General features: G+C 44.4%; 1 protein-coding gene across 1 annotated transcript in view; it reads right to left on the reverse strand.

Moving 5' to 3' along the window:
* Positions 1 to 22,237, reverse strand: part of gfra4a (GDNF family receptor alpha 4a) — a 125,272-nt gene extending 103,035 nt beyond the window's left edge. The window contains exon 1 of the mRNA XM_041954285.1: positions 22,107 to 22,237. Within this exon, the coding sequence (XP_041810219.1) occupies positions 22,107 to 22,164 (58 nt within the window). The 5' untranslated portion in view covers positions 22,165 to 22,237. The remainder of the gene's footprint in view (positions 1 to 22,106) is intronic.
* Positions 22,238 to 22,446: the final 209 nt, after the last annotated feature.

Below are 22,446 nucleotides of genomic sequence, written 5' to 3' on the forward strand. Positions count from 1 at the left end.
TGCATGTCAACACGTTCTCAGATGACCTGTATAACCTGGAACTTCCTTCGGTGCATGTAAACGTTCTGGCTTTGGATTCACTCTCGCTTTCCATCACTACAGAAAAAACACTGCAAGGCTTTTATTGTGAAGCCGCTACTGGAGTCGTGTCTTATTTGAGTTTTGTGACCAACTATTGAGCTCTCGTTCGACTGAAACTGGCTCGTCTAACAAGATCGAGACAAACGTTGGTGCTGTTCGTTGAAGAGCTGCATGCGACAAGTGCTTATCTTATTACAGCTCTAGCCTCAAACACATCATTCAGTTTTTAAAGTCCCATCCAGAAATATAACTCAAGCTACGTCCACATCACAGGCTCTGATCACTTTAATCAGGTTCAGATCCAGCCCTTTCAAACCACTCGTCTTCCTTCTTAAAACCTCGAAATAAAGTGCTTTTCTGCAGTTACACCTCTAAGAGAGACTGAGAGAAGGCCTTTCTTCTGGTTTCTGGTACTTTCAAGCCAAAAGGGCTGAGCAGCTGCATTTAACCCTGCTGCAAACTAGGGCAGAAACATTTTGGGGGCAAAATAAGGGTTGACAGAAAGACCCTGCACCTTTGTATTGGGAGAGAGGGAGATTTTTCTGCATATAAACTGAGAGGAAAAGATAATGAGTATGAGACAGAAAGAGGGAAGAGTGAGATAATATAACTTCAGGGAGAGAGAGATAGCAGGACACATAGTGTGATATAGCAGAGAAGAGCGCTGAAACAACCTCAGGGAGCGAGATAGGAGGAGGAGTACACTCTATATAACCTCAGACATGCTGAAAGCTCCGACAGAAGACCGCAGATACAGAGAGGGAATAAAACCTTGACAGAACATAAGTACACTGTATGCTGTAGCTTCATATTTACTGCTGTGACTTTAAACTCCGGGATGAGCAGATGAGATGTACGTAACCACAGAGCTGCCGCGTGGTGAGAGACACCGGAACAGAGACGGGGGGAAGCCAGACAACTTTTACAAGACGCACGACAGGAAGTTTGCAGAGTGCGATGAAGGGAAATCCTGCAGAGAGGAGAGAACGAGGGACACAGCAGAAGCTCTGGTCCTGTATAGCACCTACAGACCGGAGGAGGAATCTGGATCATGGAACCAGTGCTTGAATGCCACTGAGTACATTCACACAAGTGAAGTACAAATTTACTTTATACTGTAATCTGCACTTTTACTCCACTACACTTAGCTGACAGCTTCAGTTATTAGTTACTTTACGTATTATGTTATTTTTGCATGCATGTTGCATACAAACATTGTAACTGTAACTATATAACACTATGTTTTCCTGATTATACTTAAATACTTTCACTTAAGGGAGCTTTTCAATGTAGGGTTTTTACTTGTAATGGAGTACTTTTATTTTAGTAAAGGATCTAAATACTTCCTGCGCCACTGCATGGAACAAACGGTGCAGAAGGTGCTTCCTCACTCCCTCCATCACTCGTCCTTTAGATGACCCAAACCTCCACCACCTGACGAGCACCTTGTGAAAGTCAGGCTCACTCCTTTTTCTTTGTTTTTTTTTTGACACTTTCTGAAGCAGCATTTCCACCACACACAGTCAGGTAGTGCTGACTGCAAAGCGTGAGCTGGTCACTGTAAGACTAATAAAAAATGAACCTGTACCTGTGTTTTCCCTTATGGGGCTCAGACACCGTGATATTTTTCCCATTTTGTTGATACCTGCCAACCAATAAAAGCTTGCCGCCAATGAAATGCTCAAACAAGATCATTAGGCACTTTATTTACTCAAATAATAGTAACATGCAGAATCATGTCAGTACGTGACTGATTCGGTCCACATGACAGGTGTAACAACATCATTCCTCTTTTGCTTCATCCTGTTGGTCAACATCACAGAACAGGTCTTAAAACAAATCTAGTCTTTTCTGCGGATGATGTGAGGCTGCATCATGATACGATAAATGAGCGCCGGCGTCGTCGCGCCGGGTCATTGTGAGGAGTATATTGTGGAATCTCATTCTGAGATTCTCAGTTTGAAAACGTCGGACTACGAAGTATAGGAACAAAGGCTGTTTTGTTTTGCGTGTTGTATTCAGCGGTTCCTCCTTCATGCATAATATAAAACGTGCATTTGAGTTGCATCGGGGGATAAAAGGTGAATGTATTTCTGGGAGTTGTTTTCAGAATGCATCCATATTAAATCTGGCCATGGTTGAGCCCTTTAGCTCTCAAATAGCTTGGTGTGTTGTTCAACAAGACCTTGCACAACACGGTGGCCACTCAGTAACACCTTGAGAAATCATTTCCTATTTTCAAAAATTTGAATTTTAATCACCAAAGTTCATCATTCAATTAATCATCTCTCTCTTTCAGCTAAATGTCAGACTATTTTAACAAACACAATCAAGTAAATTCAACAGATTATCACCATACAGTTGCTGATGGCTCTAATTCAAGAACATGCTCTGCTAATTTATGAGTGGATTCAATGTTTGCACAAATTATGAAATTATACTTGCAAAACAATGAAAGAAAGATAGAAATCAGCCAGAACGAGGAAGCAGACTGTTTCATGTTGGCTTAATGAATCAAAATGAGGGCATTAAATCCACTCCATGTGGAAGTGACGACATCTTGTGCTTTCTGCAGAATAAATCATGCCTAAAAATAAATATGAGCTTCTCCTGTGGAAGCGTCCGGGATCTGCAGTAACTGTATAACTCAAATCAAAACACGAGTAAACTGAGTTTATGTGGGTTTACCCCCCACTGCCTCTGCTCATAGCTCCAAACACCTACAGCTGTTTCAGTTTCTCTCACGAAAAAAAAAAATTGTCCTATTAAAATGCTTTTCCAGAGCAACAGAGATGCTTGCTGAGCATCTGGGTAACTTCTGATGAAGACGTTGACTGGATTTCACAGGTCCCAAACCAACATGACCTCTACCATGGATACCGGGCTATGTACACTTGCAACATACGGAGGGATGATAATCACCACGGTTGCACCTGTTTGACTTTTCTGCTTTAAAACCGGCACCGCAGCTTTGTCATCTGTATCCAAGCAAACTGCTCCTTTCTGAAATAAACACAGTACGTCACAACACCAGACAGAAAACACGCATTTGTGCAAAGCCTTCTTTTTTGGAACGGAAGGACAAAAGAAACTCGTAACCCACTAAACAAATGAATCTCAAACTTTCCATTCATGTGACAAAAAGATAAACACCAAATTGGCAGGTTCTGGCCCAGCAGTGAACATTATGCACAATGGCGGACGTCCTACTTAGTCTTGGATATGAATACATTGTGTGTGATGCTTCTGCAGGGTGTAAATGAAAAGCCATTTTGCTGCCAGTGTCACACCATTACTCTGTTTGGCAGCCATTTAAAACTGTGTGAGTCTTTGTGTATTTCTGTGTCTATGATTTGTAGAGCACATTGTGTGTATTCATACACGTGGGTATAAGTGTGTGTGGGTCTAAGAATGTGTGTTACTATGAGTGTGTGTGTTAATGCACCTTTGGCGGTTTGTCCACATGCATGTTTGCTCGCAGGAATGACCTTTACACCCTCATGTCAGTGTTCACAAACGATCCTGTGTGACCAAGCACATGTAGCATGATGTAAGCAGTAAAACAACCAATTCTAAAACTGTTAACTTGGCATGTATGTGCTGTTGCAAATGTCACAGCTGTAGGGGGAGAAATCTTTTTTGCATTTAAATTATGAGTGGTCGCGTTTTTGTTGATGCTCAGCAATTTCCTGTATCAGCCATAGCCTCAGTACACAAGAAGTGCTTTCACAAGGCAAACAGTTTACTGCTGCTGCCTTTTCTACGAGAGGCAAATAACAGGTGAGCCTGCGACGTGCAAAAAGAAGAAATTCAATTATTTAATACAAAGTTGCAGCTTCAGAACCAGCTGAAGAGATCTGGTTAATAATGATTCGTTTCATCAGCAAAAACACTCATCTATAAGCTCATGACTAGCTCAAAAACTAAAATAATACAAGATGGAAAGTTGCAGAGACTGTTGCTTTAGTGTGATCTAGCAGAAAATGTTTCTAAAGCTAACTTTAGCTTCTGGCAACCTCAATAGTTTTTATGGATTTGTTTTTTTGGGGGGGGCTTTGCTAAGGAATTCCTTGGCATCTTATCTAAATTTCCATAGCAACATCGTTAGCTTAATGTGTGTGTGCTGCCCTCTATTGGCAAGCATTGTAATGTCAATGGTTTTTTTGGGTTTGACTTTGAGTTTAGAGTGTTTTGACCTTTTTGGGTTACCATAGTTCAACGTTGTAATCTCACCGTTAATTACTCGCGATGGCGATGCTAATGCGATTAGCTCGTTACTTGGAATTTCCATTATATGTTAGCATTAAGATAGCAGACTTTCTGTTAACTTTCTTTATATGTGTTATACATCCCTTTAAAATGCAAGGCAACGTCATATTTTCTTTGTTTTTACAGTTTTACAGTGCCTTTGTGTGTGAGGTCATAAAAAAAACGGACAAATCAAGAAGAAATGGTCTCTCATTTCACAAGGAACTGCCAAACTAGACACAAACGTTCAGGGAGGGCAGAAAATTAAGTACTTTGCTCTCCTGGGTCCTTTTTGGGATATCGGCCAATCAGTTGGCTACCTGCTTTTTGCTGCTCCAAACTACCGTTAATTTAAACCGTGATTACAGCAGCCTTTAAAAATCTGTCAACGTCTAGGATATTTCCATGATGGCCAGGAGCCTCAACAACCCAGAATGCAACACAGTCACAGGACGTGTTGTGACTGTGAGGCTGTAAACTTGCTCTGTTGTTGATAAAGGTGTTAATGGCATCGTTATCACTCTCAAACTACACTTGCAACCAACAGCTGGAAACAGCAAGTGCAGATGAGTTCACATGGAGGATGTTGAAAGGCATTGTGGGAAAAACAGTAAATCATTAACTAAAATAGTGGAAGATGAGTCAGATTGAGAAAAAAGTGGATGCAAGATTTGAAGGAATTATTTGCCAGACAGAAATTCTGGAATCCCCTTACAAAAACAGATGATTTTTAGCAGCGTAAAAGTGTCTGAGGGGTAATTTCCCTTTAAGTGCTTTGATTAAGGGCACCTTGACAGCCCTTAAGGGAAGCAGAGAGTTCCTGATTTATGCTCCACCTCCAGAAATACCCACAGAATTCAACCTACAAACTTAAAATCACAGAAATCCTGCAGTCTGCAGCCCGTCGCTGCTACGCTATACATCTCATGAATTCCATTTTTGAAGCAGACGCTCTTTTCTTTCCCCCTGAAGGCCAATAAAGGATATAATGGAAAGTGAAAAACACTGGGCAGAATGACACAGAGCTCCAATTAGGGTCTCTACATTCTGTTAAATGGAATTGAGAGGGGAAATCAATTATGTGAAATTAGCACTTATTGCCAACTACCATCGCTCGCTGTTGGGAATGCATGTGAGCGCTGAGCAGCGGGGAGATGCCTTTTCAAGTGTCGGGAAAGCTTTGTCATAGTGGGATCAAACCTTGTGTGATTCCAAGCAACGGCTGTGTGCGTGCATGCGAGCGGGGGGGGGGGGGGGTAAAAGGAAGATGTAAAAGATCAAATGGTGCTGCTGTAAATATCAGGGAAGGTGAAGATTAGCACCCAGAGGTGTTGTTGCCATTGTGTTTGATGATGCTGACAGACATAATAGAGTTCTACAAATGTTTAAAAAGCCTCAGCGGGTTCACGGCTGCTCTGAACGGAAAACATAAAAGGCAAGGAGAGAGTGAAAAAGTGTGTGTGTGTGTGTGGGGGGGCACTCACCAAAATATTCCACAGGGAGCAAAACGTTTGAAAAAGTGCAGTGGGAAAGCCTTACAGCTTTATTCTGTCCACCAGGGAAAGAAAACAGACAAGTGTTCACTCCCCTAATCTGAGACTTCCTGCTGTCTCAGCTCGGCTTCATTCTCTTCTCCGAGATCCTCCTCCCTCCTGGAGCACCGAGAACGGGGGAAAAAAAAGAAAAGGAAGTCGAAAGCCGAAGCGAGGGGGTGAGGAGGTGAGGATGAGGTCCCTTCCTCCCTCAGAACTGAGATCTCACCTTGAAAAGGCATCGGCCTCCTTGATCAATCTTTCATCGGCGTCCCCCGGCTACCGGCCTCTCACCCCGCACTCCCACTCCCCCCCCGGCTCCGCGGCTCTTTGCCATTACAGACCTGGAGAAACGCCTGCTGCACTGAATCACTCAGACGCTGTGTTTACAGACCCACCTGCCATTTCGCTATCTGCCGCCCTCTGTAACAGCACAGCAACAGATAGCGCCGCTGTAGCAATCAAGAAGCCCAGAGGAGCTAACGGCGGCGGCGGCGTGCGCGGCCCTCTGTATGCACATATATTTATACATCCCGACGTCATATGACAGTGAGTCTAAAAGCAAAGCTCATGAAGTATTCAGTTTAAGTTACTGCGAGTCGGTGAGTGCTTCAGGGTTGCTGACAGCAACTTTAATAGGATCTGTTGTTGGAAATAAGTTAATTAATCTCGTCTACTTTCTCTCAACTCTCTCTTTCTTCATCTCGCAGTTGCTCCGTCTCTCGTTCACCCCCAGCCTCACCTTTTAATCCCTCTAACAATCAGCTCTCTCGTTTCATCCCTTCTCCGCCGATGCTGAACCCTCCCCCTCCGATTGTCCCCCCCTCTTCTATTTCTGTCTGTATTTCTCAGAGGCGAGAGCATTAAGAATGAGGGTCAGCAGGGAGATGACTCAAGGGGCCCTGAGACGAGAAACTTACACAGCTTCACACGTTTGTTTCCAAGCTTTTCTGCGTTTTTCACAGTTTCACGCACAACACGCTCAGTGCTTCGAAACAACTCTTTACGCCGCGCTCTCTCTCGGACCGGGCAGCGATGAAGGGAGCGCTTTCCTTTCTGGGCGAGCGCTGGCAGGAGAGGTAATAAACGCAGAAGCTGCCGCTGTGTTCGCAAACATTACTTGCTGTTAATGAAAGTCACAAAGCAAAGAGACGGACAAAAGTGTGCCAGCGACAGGTAACATCTCTTTGACGAGATGTGCAGTGGACAGAGGCAACCGAATCACACACATGGGTCCAGATGGGTTTAACAAAGAGAAAACAGATAAAAGTTGAAAAGAGAAGCTCATGAATAAATATCAGCAACCTACTAAATACTTTGAGGAATGATCTGTTTTTTCACTCATTAAATGTCAAGTCACATGTGCAGAGCATGCTTAACGTGCACTGGCCTTACACTCATATCAAACGGGAATTCTCCATTAGTAATTAATGGTGTTGATCTCGTAAAGATTTCCCAGCGGGTCAGACACGTCTTCACCACCTCGGGTAGATTGTTTTTTTCACTGTTTTGTCTGGTAAACATCACCGACAAAACTGATTCCATGAGGGGTAATTACAGCAACTGCCGGAAACAGAGCAGCGTAGCCAGCGGTGAAAAGTACTGATTTAACAGACCAGGATATTAAAGTCAGCAGACCTGGATGCAATAAAGTGGTACTAGAGGACAGTGGGAGATTACAGGGCTGAGAAACGGTACCAGTTCATTGCTTTTACTGAGCAGTGTAGACATAGACCATTACTTTGGGGTCATTACACAAAATGATTCAGATACAATCCAATATTGTAAATGGAACAGACGGAGCATCTGTCTGCATGTGGAAGTCAGCTTTTAAAATTCAAAAGGCAGACTCAAACAGTGAGGAAATGCTGATTTGTTGATCTATTTAAGGTTGATAACAGCTCGGCTATTGCGAACAGCGTCAGTAGTGAATGTGTCCACGCTTTGAGGGAGATGTTGGGCTTTCAGCCACTTGTCGGACAGCTGTGTAAAGCCCTAGTTCGTTAATACCTCTCCACCTTTGCACAGGTTTATGGCCACGGATCAGCAGGCTCAGTAACAAGGCTGACAGGGGCTTCTAACAAGTCAGGAGACAGGCAAACAGATGAACCTGGCAGCTCCTGTCTCCAAAGAGAGCGGCGAGGGAGGGGGGGTTGAGGATAAATGGGAATCATCCAGTCAAGCGTAGCTGAACATGCTAGCCGTTCTCAATGGGCCCTAATGACTGGGCTGGGGATCAGTGTGACATGACTCTGGTCGGAGGATTTAGCAGGCGGGTAGTTGGAATTTCAGCGGTGCTGTTCAGGAGGCGTGGCAGTCGAACGCTGAGCCGGATGACTCGCTCGACCGCTTCAAAACATAAATGTCAGACACGAACGAGACAATATTCGCAAATGCATCCGCTCGCCAGACTCGCACGTACATGCATCAACACCGGACACGGAAACCACAACAGGGTCTGAGTAAAGCAGAGCTACATCAGTGAAAACAGTAAAGACAGTTCGTCTGAATAAATTTGGCGATTTTGCTATCGCCGACTGGCAGAACGTTGAAGCGATTCGGAGCCGATGAAAGCGTTTCTATTTGTTTCAAACCGGCAGCATCAAGCAGCTGTTTCCTGCCATCTGTCAAAATTAGTTTCTCCTAAAAATTAGTTTCCCCTGGTGAAAAAGCCTCTGCCTCGATTCGATTCCGGGCCAGAAAATAACATCATTTCAGTCCGTGTTTTCATCTCTAAACCATTTCACGCAACAGACCGGGTAGTTAGCGGAAACGGCCCCCACGATCCAGCAACTCAAAGAGGAGGAGGTCTGAATCTGTTCAGGGACCTTTGCTGCACGTCATCATCCTCATGATCCCTGTTTCTCTCTTCTCTCCTGAACAATACAGACCTGATACTGACAGGTAACCATGGACATTTCTCCTTTAAACTTCTAGGATGGTTTTATTTCAATAACACGTTGATGCCCATAGAGGTTTCGGTTTCCAATATTTCACAAAAAAGCAAAGATTAGAGGAAAAAAAATCACTAAAAATCAATACAAATGTGTGTCTTCTATCCTACCACATTAATCTTCTCACAACCCCTAAGATTCATCTAGAGACCTTTTGGAGAGGCTCGACTGCAGTTTGGGAACCAATAAGATGGTTGGTGGTGAAAGTCAAACTCAACAGAATAAAACAGTAACTGACGCACTGATGTGTTGACATTACCTCATTATATGATCATGTCAAATCCACATAATACCAGTCACAGAGGCTAAATACATTTTACCAGTAATAACACCTCTGGATGTTATGTAAACTTTTAAATACCGGACTTGTACAGGAACATTTCTACATTGTTGAACTGGTACATTTAAGTGGCTATAATCTATATTTTTACAGCAACAATGTATAAAAAAAAAAGTGAAATCAACGACAAAGTGGTCGCTCATAGTGACGAACATCCAGAGACTAATCATCTGAATCTGTAACCAGGCAACTGTTCACCATATGAACTTAAACTGCAATGATATGTCAATGTGTTCACAACTTATCAACCACCTGTAAGGGGGGTCGTGGTGAAGCACTAATAACAGTGGAATCACCTTGGTTGGAACCTCATCGCCATTAAACACCATCTTCATTTAATCAAACACGTTATCTGGTTGGAGGATGTGATTTTTAGAACAACAACGACAACTACGACTTCAGGAAGGGAGGAAAAGCTGATGAGAGCAATATCATCTTCACATAACAACCAGGGCAGAATGGATAGAAACTCTGGAATCCATTGAGGTATTACTGTACGTTGTAATACCGCAATGACATATTTTTCTGCCATGCAATGATCAAATCAGCAGACTATCACTTGAAAATGGGACAAAAACAGACACTGGATGGTTGATATCACAGTGAGTGAGGAGAAACCCCCAATCACTAGATGCAAATATCATCAAACTGTGAATAGCAGGAGGATGGGTTTATCATTTAGCCAATCAAGGGGTCCAGTGGAGAGCTGCTACAGTCAAGATGTGTGTTCGCATATTTCCATATGCTTCCTTCCATCCGCAAGTGCAAAAGACTTCCAGGAAGCCAAGAAAGGTTGTAAATATTCTCAGCACCGTCACGTTGATTAGCCGCCATCCCTTTTTTTTTTTTTTTTTTGTCCAAGTGTTGCATAACTCACAGTTGAACAGCCAAGTTTGCAAATTGACAGTGGAAGAAACTGAACCAACATTATTGCTGTACGTGAATAAGTAATAATAAAAATGGAGCCGGAGGGTGACAGTGCCCGCAGATGCCAAGGATCTCATTCATTCTGGTTGTCACGACAAGCCACGCTACAGCCTCAATAAAACCTTCGCCGCGCCTCATCATCTATCATGGCTGTGGCCCTGGCAGATTCTTGGCTCGCTGTCTGAGGCCAGCCTCTTGGTCTCATAATGCGTTTTGGGCCCTTAGCCCCCCCCCCTTTGCGGGAGTGTAGTACAACACAGCGCTCAGAACGCTGGAGTACGGTAACTCTGTGTAAGTCTTTAAACGATATTGATGGGGGCTGAAACCTCGTGAACCCCACGAAGGCCAGAGTAGACCGAGGAGCATTCTTCTGTGGCTCCATGGCTTTCATCCAATCTAGCGGTTATCAAGATCGGATGGCGACTTGTTCCACGGTGTGAACATGTAACCCTGGGTTTGTTCAGGTTGCCGATCAGACAGGAGGTCACAGCAGCTGACAGGGGGAGGGGGCTTTCACTTTATCTGCTGCCTTGCAGGATGGGACAGTGATAGCCAACCTGCTGCAACGCCATTCAGGCTCTGCTTCACTTCCTCTCCGGCCTTTGAGAGAAACCGTGTCCATTACCTTAATCAGATACTATCTAGTTTTATCTGAGTAAGTCAAGTGTCTCTGACCTTCAAGGCTATCTCCTCACAGTCCTTCATCTCCACGACAGCAGCGATATTAAGGAACAGTGAAAAAGCCTCATAAAAGCCCCAGAGCTTTGATAGTGTGTGAAGCCAAGAAAACCCCAAAAGCTGTGTTTCATGTAGCTACTGGAGCGCCGGTGAAAAATGTAATACCTGACCATCTGGCTGATAGATGATGCAGCGGATTATCAAATAATTGAAATCTGCGAAAGGTCACTGGCATGGTGGTGAGCGACCTTAAATCGGCGGCAGCGGGTCGGGTCACACTTCAGTAGCGAAGCCTGAAGCCATGGAGGGCAAGGATCAAGGATCACACGGAAAAAGGGGGGAGGGGCGATGGGTTAAAAGCAGCAAATTAAAGCCGAAGATGAGACGCGCGGCGACCGGGGGGGGGGGAGTGAGTCGAGCCAGCAGCCGTGTGGAAAAGACTTCCAATATTTTCCTTCGCTCTTTCTTTGGTTTTCTTCCTCTCTTCTAGCTCTCAGTTCCTCCTTCTGTCGTTTGATCTCGCCATGGCCCAAAGTCACTAGGCGGGCGGGTTTTATATCTTATATTCACTGTTCCACATGAGGGAGCGTGTCTTAAAAAAAAAAAAAAAAAAAGCCTTCTCAAAATAAATGAGGCTCTCTGAAGGCAAACGCAGACGATGACGGGGGCCGTCACTGGCCATCGCAACAGGCATCGGTAATTCGATTTGAAGAAAATATCCAAGTGTGTGTGTGTGTATGTGTGTGTGTAACTGCAGTCTTATCTGTCCCTTCTGTTCCAAAGGCCCAATCGGATTAAGACAGGTGTAGGTGTTGACTGTCCTCCTCCACAGCAGCATTTGCTTTTGCTGCTTCTCCCTTTTGTCACCTCCACGCCGCTTACAAGTGCTACTAAAAAATAAATGCGAGTGCATGGCGGACTGCAATGCCACAATGATCTGTAATGGATAACACCAGGGGAAAACATTTTCAATTTTCAAAAGAGATGAAAATCAGTTTAGCTGTGGATGCCAGTGTTAATTGGCTGCAGAAGCTGCTACAGCACAAAGGGCTGCGTGAGTGTTATCAATATTTTCGAGAAACCCTCGGAGCGATGAGTTGCAAGTGGCCGGTTTCTAAATGAACCCACAGTCCTACTCAACAAGCATATAAAGGAAAATCAATATCGCTGTTAACTGTCTATTGTTCCAAATAAGAGGCACCGAAAAGGGCCGGAGTCAATATACTGCCACTGTCATCATCTTTAAAACGCAGGCTTTGACTGTGATTGACTGGCACACCAACATACACCCACCACCTAATTGGAATTTACTCAGAGGAAGACAAAGAGAGGCAGCTCTCTTTGTCACTGACAGGATGCCATGAGGCCTGGGGAAATTGAATTCACATCGAGAGGGATTTAATTAGACCACTTTGTACCTTTCATTGCCGCTGAATCCTATTTACATTCAGTCTTGTGTTACTAAGCTTCCTCACCTTAGTTTTATTGCCTCGACTTATCTTCAGGTCTGTCTTAAAAAAACAAAAACAAAACCGAGCATACGGCGTGTTGACGTCATCTGTTCAGACGCTCAGTTTTGGAGGAGAGTTTTATTTGATCTTTCAGTACATGCATCATATAGAAAGCAGCAGGCCACGCTTAAAACAAAAGTCAATGCAAGAAAGTCACATGTTCAAAACACACGACATCTAATGTGTCCATCCAAGAAAGACTCTGCAACACGACTTCCAGTGGCCAAAGCAAACATGTCCCGGATGAAACGGGGAAGAAACTAATTCCTGATTACATTGTGTGCAGCACGTCAATCACTACAATCCCCTCTGAAATAAATCTAAAAGGAAAACTATTTAGATGTGCTGGGAAGAGAGAGCTCGAAGGCAGGATTTATCAGCTCAGCTGAAGGGAGATGATCCACTGAGAGGAGATAGGAAGGGGTTGCCCCGTCTTACTCTCAGCTTAACTGGAGACCCTCAAAAAGCTGCATATGAGATTGAATCCATCCCAAGGTCTGCAGAATATAAATGTATTGATAGTTTAAAAACAACCATTTAACCTGATCAAATATTAAATCTGCTCTTACTGCTAACATCTATGTCAGGTTTCTCTCTCCTGTTTAAAACTTCAACGTGCTATTTTCAGGCTTGAGGTTGGAAGTTTGTTGGTATTCCTCATCTCCTGCTCGATATTTTTACACCAAGGACGGGTCGCATGAGTCGAGTGTGTGAAAGAGGTCGCTCGAATTGACGAAGCCACAAAGCTCTATCAGCTCTGCAGAGAGAAGACGACGCAAGCTATCGTTCAGCTTCAACTTGGGAGACCCAGTGGATGTCTCTTCTTCAGTTTTAATGTACTCAGTTTCTCGTTATTTGTCCTGATGATTCAGTCAGCTAACACTGTGTTTAGAAAAGAACAGGACTTTTCTATCTGGAACCATGGATTCCCTGAGGTAACTCCTCCCATTCGCTGCTCCATATGGTTTAAAATGTCCCAAACATCACTTAAAGGCTGTTTTTAGCAGTATGCTGTGATTTGGTGGAGTAGACTCGAGGTCACAGAAAAATACAAACTGATATTGGAGAACATATGGTCTCTATAATTACTGCCAATAAACTGTTTTGTTTTTTTTTTGCCTCTTGTATCTTTATGAAATCTTGAACATCTTCCAGTTTTTCTGATTTTGTGTTCCGCCTGTTTGCCCATCTGCCTGGCTGGTGACGTGAAACACGCAGGACAAGAAGATATTATCAGCTGATCGGCCCACGACAGACGACGCAGCACAAACCATGTAAGGGTGTCGAGCCGCACACTCTTTCATTAGCCCTCATGAATGTTATCTGGCACATATCTGAGACAGGCTGGGTGGATCGCCTGCTGCGATTTGGCCCGTTCCGCGCATCCCCATCCTCCTCCACCTCCCGTTGGCTTAGTCAGTTGACAGCCTGGCACTGAACCTGATTCCTGAGTCCCGATTTCACACTCAGCCTTTATTTCTATCTCAACAGGCTGAGCGGAACGCCACAGCAGAAGCTGCGGCTCTGATTAGAAACCAATTAGCTCCCCAGATCCCGGGGCCCCTGCAGAAGAGGCTGTAAGATGTCATCTCGATTCGGCTCCTGCTCCAGACGGGATCTCGGCTCCCCCTCTGCCTCCCGCTGGCCTGCTCTTATTTGCTGGGGGTTCTCGGGGAAAAGAAGGATGGCAAGTGGAGGAGCAACTCTTTTAATATCGCCCTAACCTAAATATGAGCTGTGACAGGCCGAGATGGATAAGCCTTGGCTCCAGTTTGTGTCTCTCATGTAATTATCTTTTTTATATATCTGGTTTTTGCATTGATGATTACCTCTGAGCCAATGAAATAAGCCACTTTTTTCCATTAAAATAAACAGAAACTCTGAGAAAGCCTATAGTTTGTTGAAATAAAGAACACATCCATTATCCTCAAAGACAGCCGTGCAGCTACAGTGATGATGTGTGTGGCGTACAGTCAAACAGATGTTTCAACCGGTTTTACAGGGTGAATCTGAGCCCAAACAAAGATTGCTACTGGAACTCTGGTAGCGGCGGATTAAGCTTTTTGATCAATTTCACAGCTATCAATTGAACTTTCTTTTATTCTCTTCTTCAGTCACCCACTCACGAGCCTTTCCATCAAATTCTAAGAAGCAGTTTGTCGCAGGACAACAAAAAAACTCCCAGACGGATTTCTATCGACTCTTGACAGACATTTTCCAACGTAAGATGCCATGACACTGTATTTCTCTGCTAACTGACAGATGATTCTGTCCAGTCAATGTCTGCAATGAATCCTTGTTATTAACTCATGTCCTCCGTGCCAACAAAACAAGAACATGAGTCGGCAGGAAACTCTTTACTGGACATTTTAAGGGTGACTAGCTTTAGCAGACACAGCGTAGAAGTTAAATGTCAACAGGCTCGTTCTGTATCATGAACTGTCCGCTGTGAAAAAAACATACATTTATCGTTCCATGGTCGATGCAGCACTCACTTTTAAACATCACCGCAACAAAAAAAGAACACGGTGTTAGACGACAGCTGCATACTTGTCCAGACGCCATCCTCGTCAGGTTTAAGACAGCGTGTCCCAATTCTACTCCAAACAGTCACCATACAGACGAGGCAGACAGAGCATGCTGTTGATGAGCGCTGCCGTCCCACAATGCAACGCAAAAAGGGAACGGAGGAGCTGCTCACAGTTGCAAAAAGCTAATTATGTCTGGTGGTGAAGCATCTCTGGGAACTCGTCACAAATCAAAGAAAAAAAAAAAAGCTTAATTTTTTTTGGAAAAAACGTTTTGCTGTCTTGTGAAGTGGCAGCAGCGTTCTGATATCACAGTCTGACTGAGATGTGCAACAATAATGCACAATTTCCTGTTATAAAACCGTATTATGTAATTGGTACACAGCTACGGAGACGGTTTACTGGACACCTGAGGAAATGTCTCTTAGCAACAAGCCATAAAAGTCTTTGAGGACATTTCTCTTTAAGCACATGAAGCTCTGGATGGCCTGAACATGAGCATGCAGCTGCGTGTGTCACTAATGCATGGATCATGTATCATGTACGTTGAAGCAGAGGCTTTGTGATTATCAGCTATATTTTCATGTCTGCTTCACCTACGCGAGATGAGAATATGATTGTCACCTCACGCACCCCTCTCAATAAAATGGCGGCGCAATAAGAGCCTGCATTGTAAGCATCTGGATAATGGTTTTGCACCAGTTGCAATGCACGGACAGACACACTTACAGGCTTTAAGTGCTGTGAGCACTTGACGAAGGGCCTTGAAGCCTTGCTAGCTTCTTTCATTACCACTTGTCATTCCCTCTGCCAGGCCGACTCTACACTACCTTTCCCCCCCACTCACTAAACTTTTTCTTCTGATTAATTGCAGCCTTTTAGGCTTTCTCACAATCAGCCTGGACCATTTTGCAGCCTTTTCATTACAAAGTTAAATGTCTGGCTTTGGAATACAGTGGCAGTAAATGCCATATCCTTTTAGCACGGCAAGGGCAGGGTAATTGTCTCTGTGGCATAATCGTCCCTCAACAAAAGCCAGTGGAAATGACAGGGTTTTAATATAATAAGGAGAACTGTCACTTTGGTTTCACCCCACAAAATCCTTCCTACAAGCATCAGTGCTGCAGTTTGATTCCCTCTATTCCAGGGAATGTTTATCTCCATCTCAGGGCCTCCATTTCGCTCTTTTCTCCGCTGCCGATGGCCTGTAATTGCTTCCATCTGCTCTTTATACATACAGTATTATACTTGTCCTGGCAGAGATAACACAAAGCTGTGAGAAAGTCAGTAAGACAGCAAAGAACAACAGGCTATAAATGTCAACTAGTCAGCAGTGAAACACACCAGCAGCTATCTGACTTCATGTTTCAACTCTTTCGTTGAGTCATGACAGTTAAAAAGCCAGCCTTCCCAAAAACTGACAAAGCATTATCTCAGTGAGGAGACAGTGACAAATTAAATCAACAAATCAATCAGACAAGGATGGATCGAGCGTCCAAAACGATATCTGTGAATGTGAAGAGTCTGGGTGCAGGCTGGGGTGAGCCATCTCAACCATCTCTCCTTGTGGGATGTGGCGCAACAGGTGCCGCATACACAACAATCAGGAAAGCCTAAATGAAATTCAACGGGGCAGCACACTAAATTCAAGGCTGGAAACCGAGACGACGCTCCGGGGATCTAAAGAGCAACTCGGCTCTGGTGAGACGCTCTACAGAGGATACGTATCTGCTTCTCTGTTAGATGCCCAACGACAGCTCCAGCCTCATGGAAAAATAAATCCCCTCTCTTCCTGTCACACACGGCTTATTTGCATTCACATCCTCCTCTTCCCGCTATGTTTGCTCCTGTAATTCTCCGACACCGCTCTCTCGCTTCCCTCTGTCAGAGGAACTTGAAGGCACGGAGAAGTATCCACTGTAAGAGAAATCAAGAAGTTTGTGCAACGCTGCGCCAGCTATGAGGATCTGGTGAGAGAGGAGGGCGAGTATGAATTATACATGTGTGAGGGGGTGGCAGTGAGGGGGTGGGCTTCAGATTTGTCAGAATAAATGCATAAAGCGCATACTTGCTAAAACCCATAATATTATCTGTCACAATTCAAGGTTACCAAACATGCAAGGAGCAAATTATTCATTCTCATACGGAGCATAGTGATGAGGCTGAAGGAGCGCTGAGAGCGACAGCAGGAGTTCGGTTTGGATACACAGGAGGCCTCTGTGTCTGCGTGAGCTTGTATGAGGGGTTGTTAATTTAATTTAAGTTAATGTAAAGCGATTTATGTCGAGCTAAATGTTCATCACATGACCTGTAGAGTGCCTGTCACCGTCCCATGAAACGCAAGGCCATTTCCCAATGCCAAACTCTTGACATTTACTGCACTTTAAAGACACACCAGTCAAAACTCTCACTTTTCCATCGACTCAGTGTGAGTTCAGAGGGTCAAAGACAGCCGCGTAAAACAACTGATGCATTTTCTCCTCAACTTTTTAGCCTCTTTAGCTCATTATCTTTGTTTTAGGCCACATTTACTACAGAGTTCAGTCTCAGTTTTCTGCGGCAGGATGCAGCTGCTTAGCAAAAAGCTCTGATCTTTGTAGTAGGACTTGGTTTGAGTCTTCTTCAGGTGGACACAAACATTATTCTAAATGAATTTGTCTGCGCGTTGGGTAACAGTTTGCTAACATGCTAGGCAAACTATTTCACCAGCTATGTGTCAGGGGTGTGTTTCCTTGAGCTTGTTTGGAGTTTTTCTGCCCCCTAGTGGCCAAAAAAAGCCATTAATGCAGCTTTAAGACTTTTAAACCATAGAAAAATGCCACAGCTTTCATTTTGGTTGTGCATTTGTTAGTCAAGTCTTAATATTTTACAACTATCAAAACCACCAACAAGACACGCACTGATCCTACTTTTTCTCCTTCATTTCCGAATTTTTAAATCTGCATCCTCACTGCATGAAACTCAGCAGAATCCTGTCACAAGGTACTAATGTGGTTCTAAAAACTGAGTTTGTGGCCCATTGTGACTGAATTTCATAAGAACTGTAATTAATCGGTCGGGTCATGTCCGATACCCACTCAGCTAAAAAAAGGTCAGTATTGGCACAAGTGTCGGGGTGAATCTCTGCCATCGACAGTGTTAGCCCCCTCCACCATCAGAGCAAAGCTTTTATTGTTATAAATCCAGATCCACCATCTGGCACTCACATTGAATAACCACACAGACAGAAATCCATCTCAGAGGAGGCAGGCAGAGCAGTTTCTCCACACTGACAGTGGTGGCAATGAAGCCACATGCTCGCCTGCAAGAACTTTAGCTCAAATGGAAAATCCTTGATTGCCGTTAGTCTTCCTGACCGCTTGTAAAGCTCACATCTAAACGCAACAAAGCCGTGCAGGTGTCAACACCAGCAAAGATATAAGAGACTACACGTCAGTTGTTGCAGAGAAAGCAGGTTGAGGAAAATGAGGACAAACCAAGCAAAACAAAAACCAAAACCCAGGAATTCAAATATTAAACCTGTGATTTCTCACAGTGTTAAGAGCATCTAAAGCTACACTTTTCTTCTGCAGGTGAGCTCATTCCACTGCAGGGAAAAACAAAGCCAAGTACACGCAGACTACTTTCAAAATCTATTCAACTGGACTGGAAAGTTAATCAGTAAATAATTACCTAGTGAGGAATGGTAATCAGCAATCAGCTTACTCTCGGTGCCGTAGTCTCAACACTCTAATTACGTTTGGGTAACTTTGCTCCAGAGCCCTAAAAAACCAAATCAAAATGGCTCTTTAGTTCCAATCAGCGATGTGAAGCACTTTTCTGACATTATCAACAGCCAAACCATGATTAGCGACAGTATAAAATGGCTGATGGTGTAAAAACAGATAAATAATATCATTTTTACAACCAGATTACTTAAAGACTACTTTTAAACTGAAGTAATTATCCAGACACTCGTATCACATTTGACCTTTAGCTTTTCAGGCTCTCGCTCGGTTGTTTTGCTTTTTATCATCCGTCATGACTCTCGTGTGGAATAACCGATCACATCCAATAATTTTACACTCAGGATCAAATGTTTCCTCCCTGAACATTTCTTGTCACAATTCAGTTAGTAATGATGTAATTGTAGCGTTAGCAATGCGGTCTTCATGTCGTATGTCCCCTCTGAATGTAACTGGACAGATACCATTTTGGAACAGATTGCAGATAATCAGCTGTTTGCCAAAAACAGGCTGATGATACAAATCAGCAGCGGACGCCCTTTTCAGTCTGCTGGGCCTCTTTAAAGGCTATGATGCTGCCCCCCCCCCCACCCCGATGAATCGAATCCACGGCCACACCGGTTTGCCTCTGTGAAGAGATCCTGCACTTTAATGCGTCCTCAAAGTGTTCACACCCTGCCTCCACGACTGCTACCCCTGTGAGGAACAAATCACCACTAACTCACGCTGAGAAGAATCTACATACCACCCTCAAGTAGTGAGTCGTTTATGTTTCTGATTATTACTGCTTTCCAGCCAATTACTGCCATGCATATAAGAGTATTCACCATATGTAACACAGTACAAACCCTGTGCCATGCAGCAAATGGTGAGGTAGGCTGTGTTCATTCACTACTTACTACTTAGAGAAGAATAATATGCAGATGAACCTGGTCAACTAATTACAGTAATGATTGCAAAATGTTCAGAGCCGCGCGGGCAGATAATCACTGAAGCATCACAAGACTGAGCAGTAAATATGCTAATTTAAATCTGACGTAAATGGAGGCTTGTTTTTTTTTCCTCTTCTTTTTTTTTTTACCCTCGCAAGTTAACCACATGCAAAAAAACACAGCACGCTTACCATGCAGCCATCCACCTCATACATCCGCTTCACAGTCCTCAGTCAGTCCTGCAGGAAGCTCAGGGAAGAGAGCTGTACGCAAAAAAAACACGCACATAACAGCCAGTACATCCTCTTAAAGCCAAAGGTCCTCATAAGGAGAGTAGGGTGTCGAGGTTTGTCCTCTGAAGTAAAGCTAAGCCGGTCTGCACACACAACATCCAAGGAGCGAGCGCACTCAAAGACACTTTGGCAGAAGTTGCTGGAGGAACTGATGCTTCCTTAAAGTGCTCTATGAAAGCTCCAGTTTCAGCTGTAAATATGACTTTTCACACATTCCAGTGCTTTTAATTGGACATAACAACATGCAGCCCATTAATCAAAGTGTTTTTTTTATGGTGTTTGATGTTTCACTTACAATTCAAGTGGTGCTGTGCTACTTTGCATGACAAATGAGACAACACAGAAAGTGCAGCACGAACATAAATAAAGCACTATGCAGTCACAAATACTCACACTAAATGCAGAACGTGGACATACAATAATAAATCATATGAGTCTTACACGGGTGAACTCGCCGTCCTGCGTTTTATCGTCACATCCTGGCAACTCACGTTCCAAACTTTCCATTTGTATTTCCCACTTTTCTCCAGGAATCATTCAGGTGCAATCAACTCCTAACATTTCTGACAGCACTTTAAGACTCATGTGCTCCTCCTACTTTGATCCCCCCCCCCTCGTGGATTCAAAGGACCACCTTCCTCTTCCCCTCTCCAACCTCCAGGCGAAAGCTACTTCGGTTTCTTTGATCGCCTCCCCCTTCTCTCTGCATCTGCCTCCCTGTGTGGCTGATGGACAGGATCATGAGGCCTTGGGCGAGAAAGCTCTTCCATTTTGACACATCTATTTGACAAGGTGAGAGCATCTGCGGAGAAAAGACTGGGACTGACTGACCCCCCCTTCTCACATCCTGCTTTCACTTTCCCACCCGGCTCATGTCTTGAGTGACAGCGCAGCACACTGACACATGTTTTACATATGATGTGAAAAGTGAGGGAAGACAGGGGGACATAATAGCATCACTCTCTTAAAGAATGGTGGACAGGAGTGCTGTGTGTGTGTGTGTGTGTGTGTGTGTGTGTGTGTGTGTGTGTGTGTGTGTGTGTGTGTGTGTGTGTGTGTTCAGGGTTTGAGGTGGTGGAGCATCTTGTCTTCCAGCCTACTCCCAGAATTCAAGGCTGCTTTCAGCGTGCCTCATGTGTGGCTGAAATCACAGCTGCAGCAAAGGGAAATGGAGTCTGAGATGTAGAGCTGTCATGATCGATGCTATAAATGCACAAATATGAAATCCTTCCATCCGTACGTCCTGTTTCCAGCCGCATTCGCTCTGCAGGAAGGGATTTTCGCTCCATTGTGGAGGATTTTTTTTTTTTTTACAGAACAGAGTGCAGCAGAATCAGAGAAAGTCAGAGTTTGTACCACAGAAGAATTTTAAATCAGACCAGCTAAACACAGCACTGACATAATGACTGGCACCAGCTGGCACAATGAGAGCAGCACAGGTAACACGATTTGTGTGTGTGTGTGTGCAGTGCTGGTGGTCGTTGACGAGAAGTGTTTGTTCTGATCCTGCACAACACTTTGTTTGGGCAGCTTTATGCTTCTTACACAAAAAAAAAAAAAACAAAAAAAAAAAAACACGCGCACAAACGCGCGCGCTCACACACGCACCAAACACCGCACACACCGGCTGCCACGCCGCTCCGCCCCCCAGCTTACACATACAGCCAACACAATGCACCTGCAAAGGCAGGTGCGCAAGCCGGACGCACGCACGCGCGCGCACGCACACAACTAACCACACGGGCTGGTACACACGCGCGCGCGCACACACACAAACACTTTGAGACACACTTGTCCGCATTGGTGTTTTCGCAGTCGAACTGGGCACCAGCAGCAGTGGCGGCGGCTCAGGTGGTACAAACGGTTATTAGGCTTTCTTCCCTTTCCTGATCTTTTCTCACATCATGTGAGGACACGGAAGCGCGTGCAGGGCTGCTGCCTGCAGGGTGACACAAAAATGTGCTCAGGCAGGATGAGAAAAGAGCATCGTGAGTGGAGAAAATCCGGCGAGTCCCGCCGCTTCATTACTGTCAGTCAGCCATCAGATAATATTTTGCGGTCTTTCTGTGTGGTCCATTAAAAAAAAGACAGAATCCCTGCTTTGCCCGGGACCCTGGAGTGCGCCCCTTCCCATCAACACAACCGGCTCATCCGGCAGAAAACGAAATATATAATCATGCAACTTTGACAAAAAAATCAAGCGAATACGGGCTCGTTAGACTTGCACTAATGAGCGTGAAGCTTAGGCTGAAAACAGCTCTGACAGGCTACGAGCTGCAGCGAAAATCCGCAGAACAACATTCATTTTGCACAAGTTCAACTACATCGAATTTTATTCCAAGTGTTGTTCAACTTACCAATAAGAGCCAGCTGCAAGAAGTACAGTCCGAGGAAGTCCATTATCGGGCGCGACATTAATTCACACGGATGCAATCCCGGGCGAGCGATGATGTGCGAGAATAAAAGCCCTCTGTTTGTTGAAATTGGCACCGAAATTAAGACGGAAAGAATCGCAGCTATTTCTCAAGTGATGACTGGCCACTTACGCTGACGCCGGAATCCACAGCATTGCATGAAAACACAGCAGCGGAGCAGAGCATCATTTTTTAACAGTCAAACTTTTGTCATGGAGGAAAAATGGGTTACAGCTGCGCCAAATCAAGCCAGCGGTTCCAAATCAAGGCAGCACCGAGGGGG

This window comes from Chelmon rostratus, chromosome 15 (genome assembly GCF_017976325.1).
Source record: "Chelmon rostratus isolate fCheRos1 chromosome 15, fCheRos1.pri, whole genome shotgun sequence".
NCBI classification, from domain to species: domain Eukaryota; kingdom Metazoa; phylum Chordata; class Actinopteri; order Chaetodontiformes; family Chaetodontidae; genus Chelmon; species Chelmon rostratus.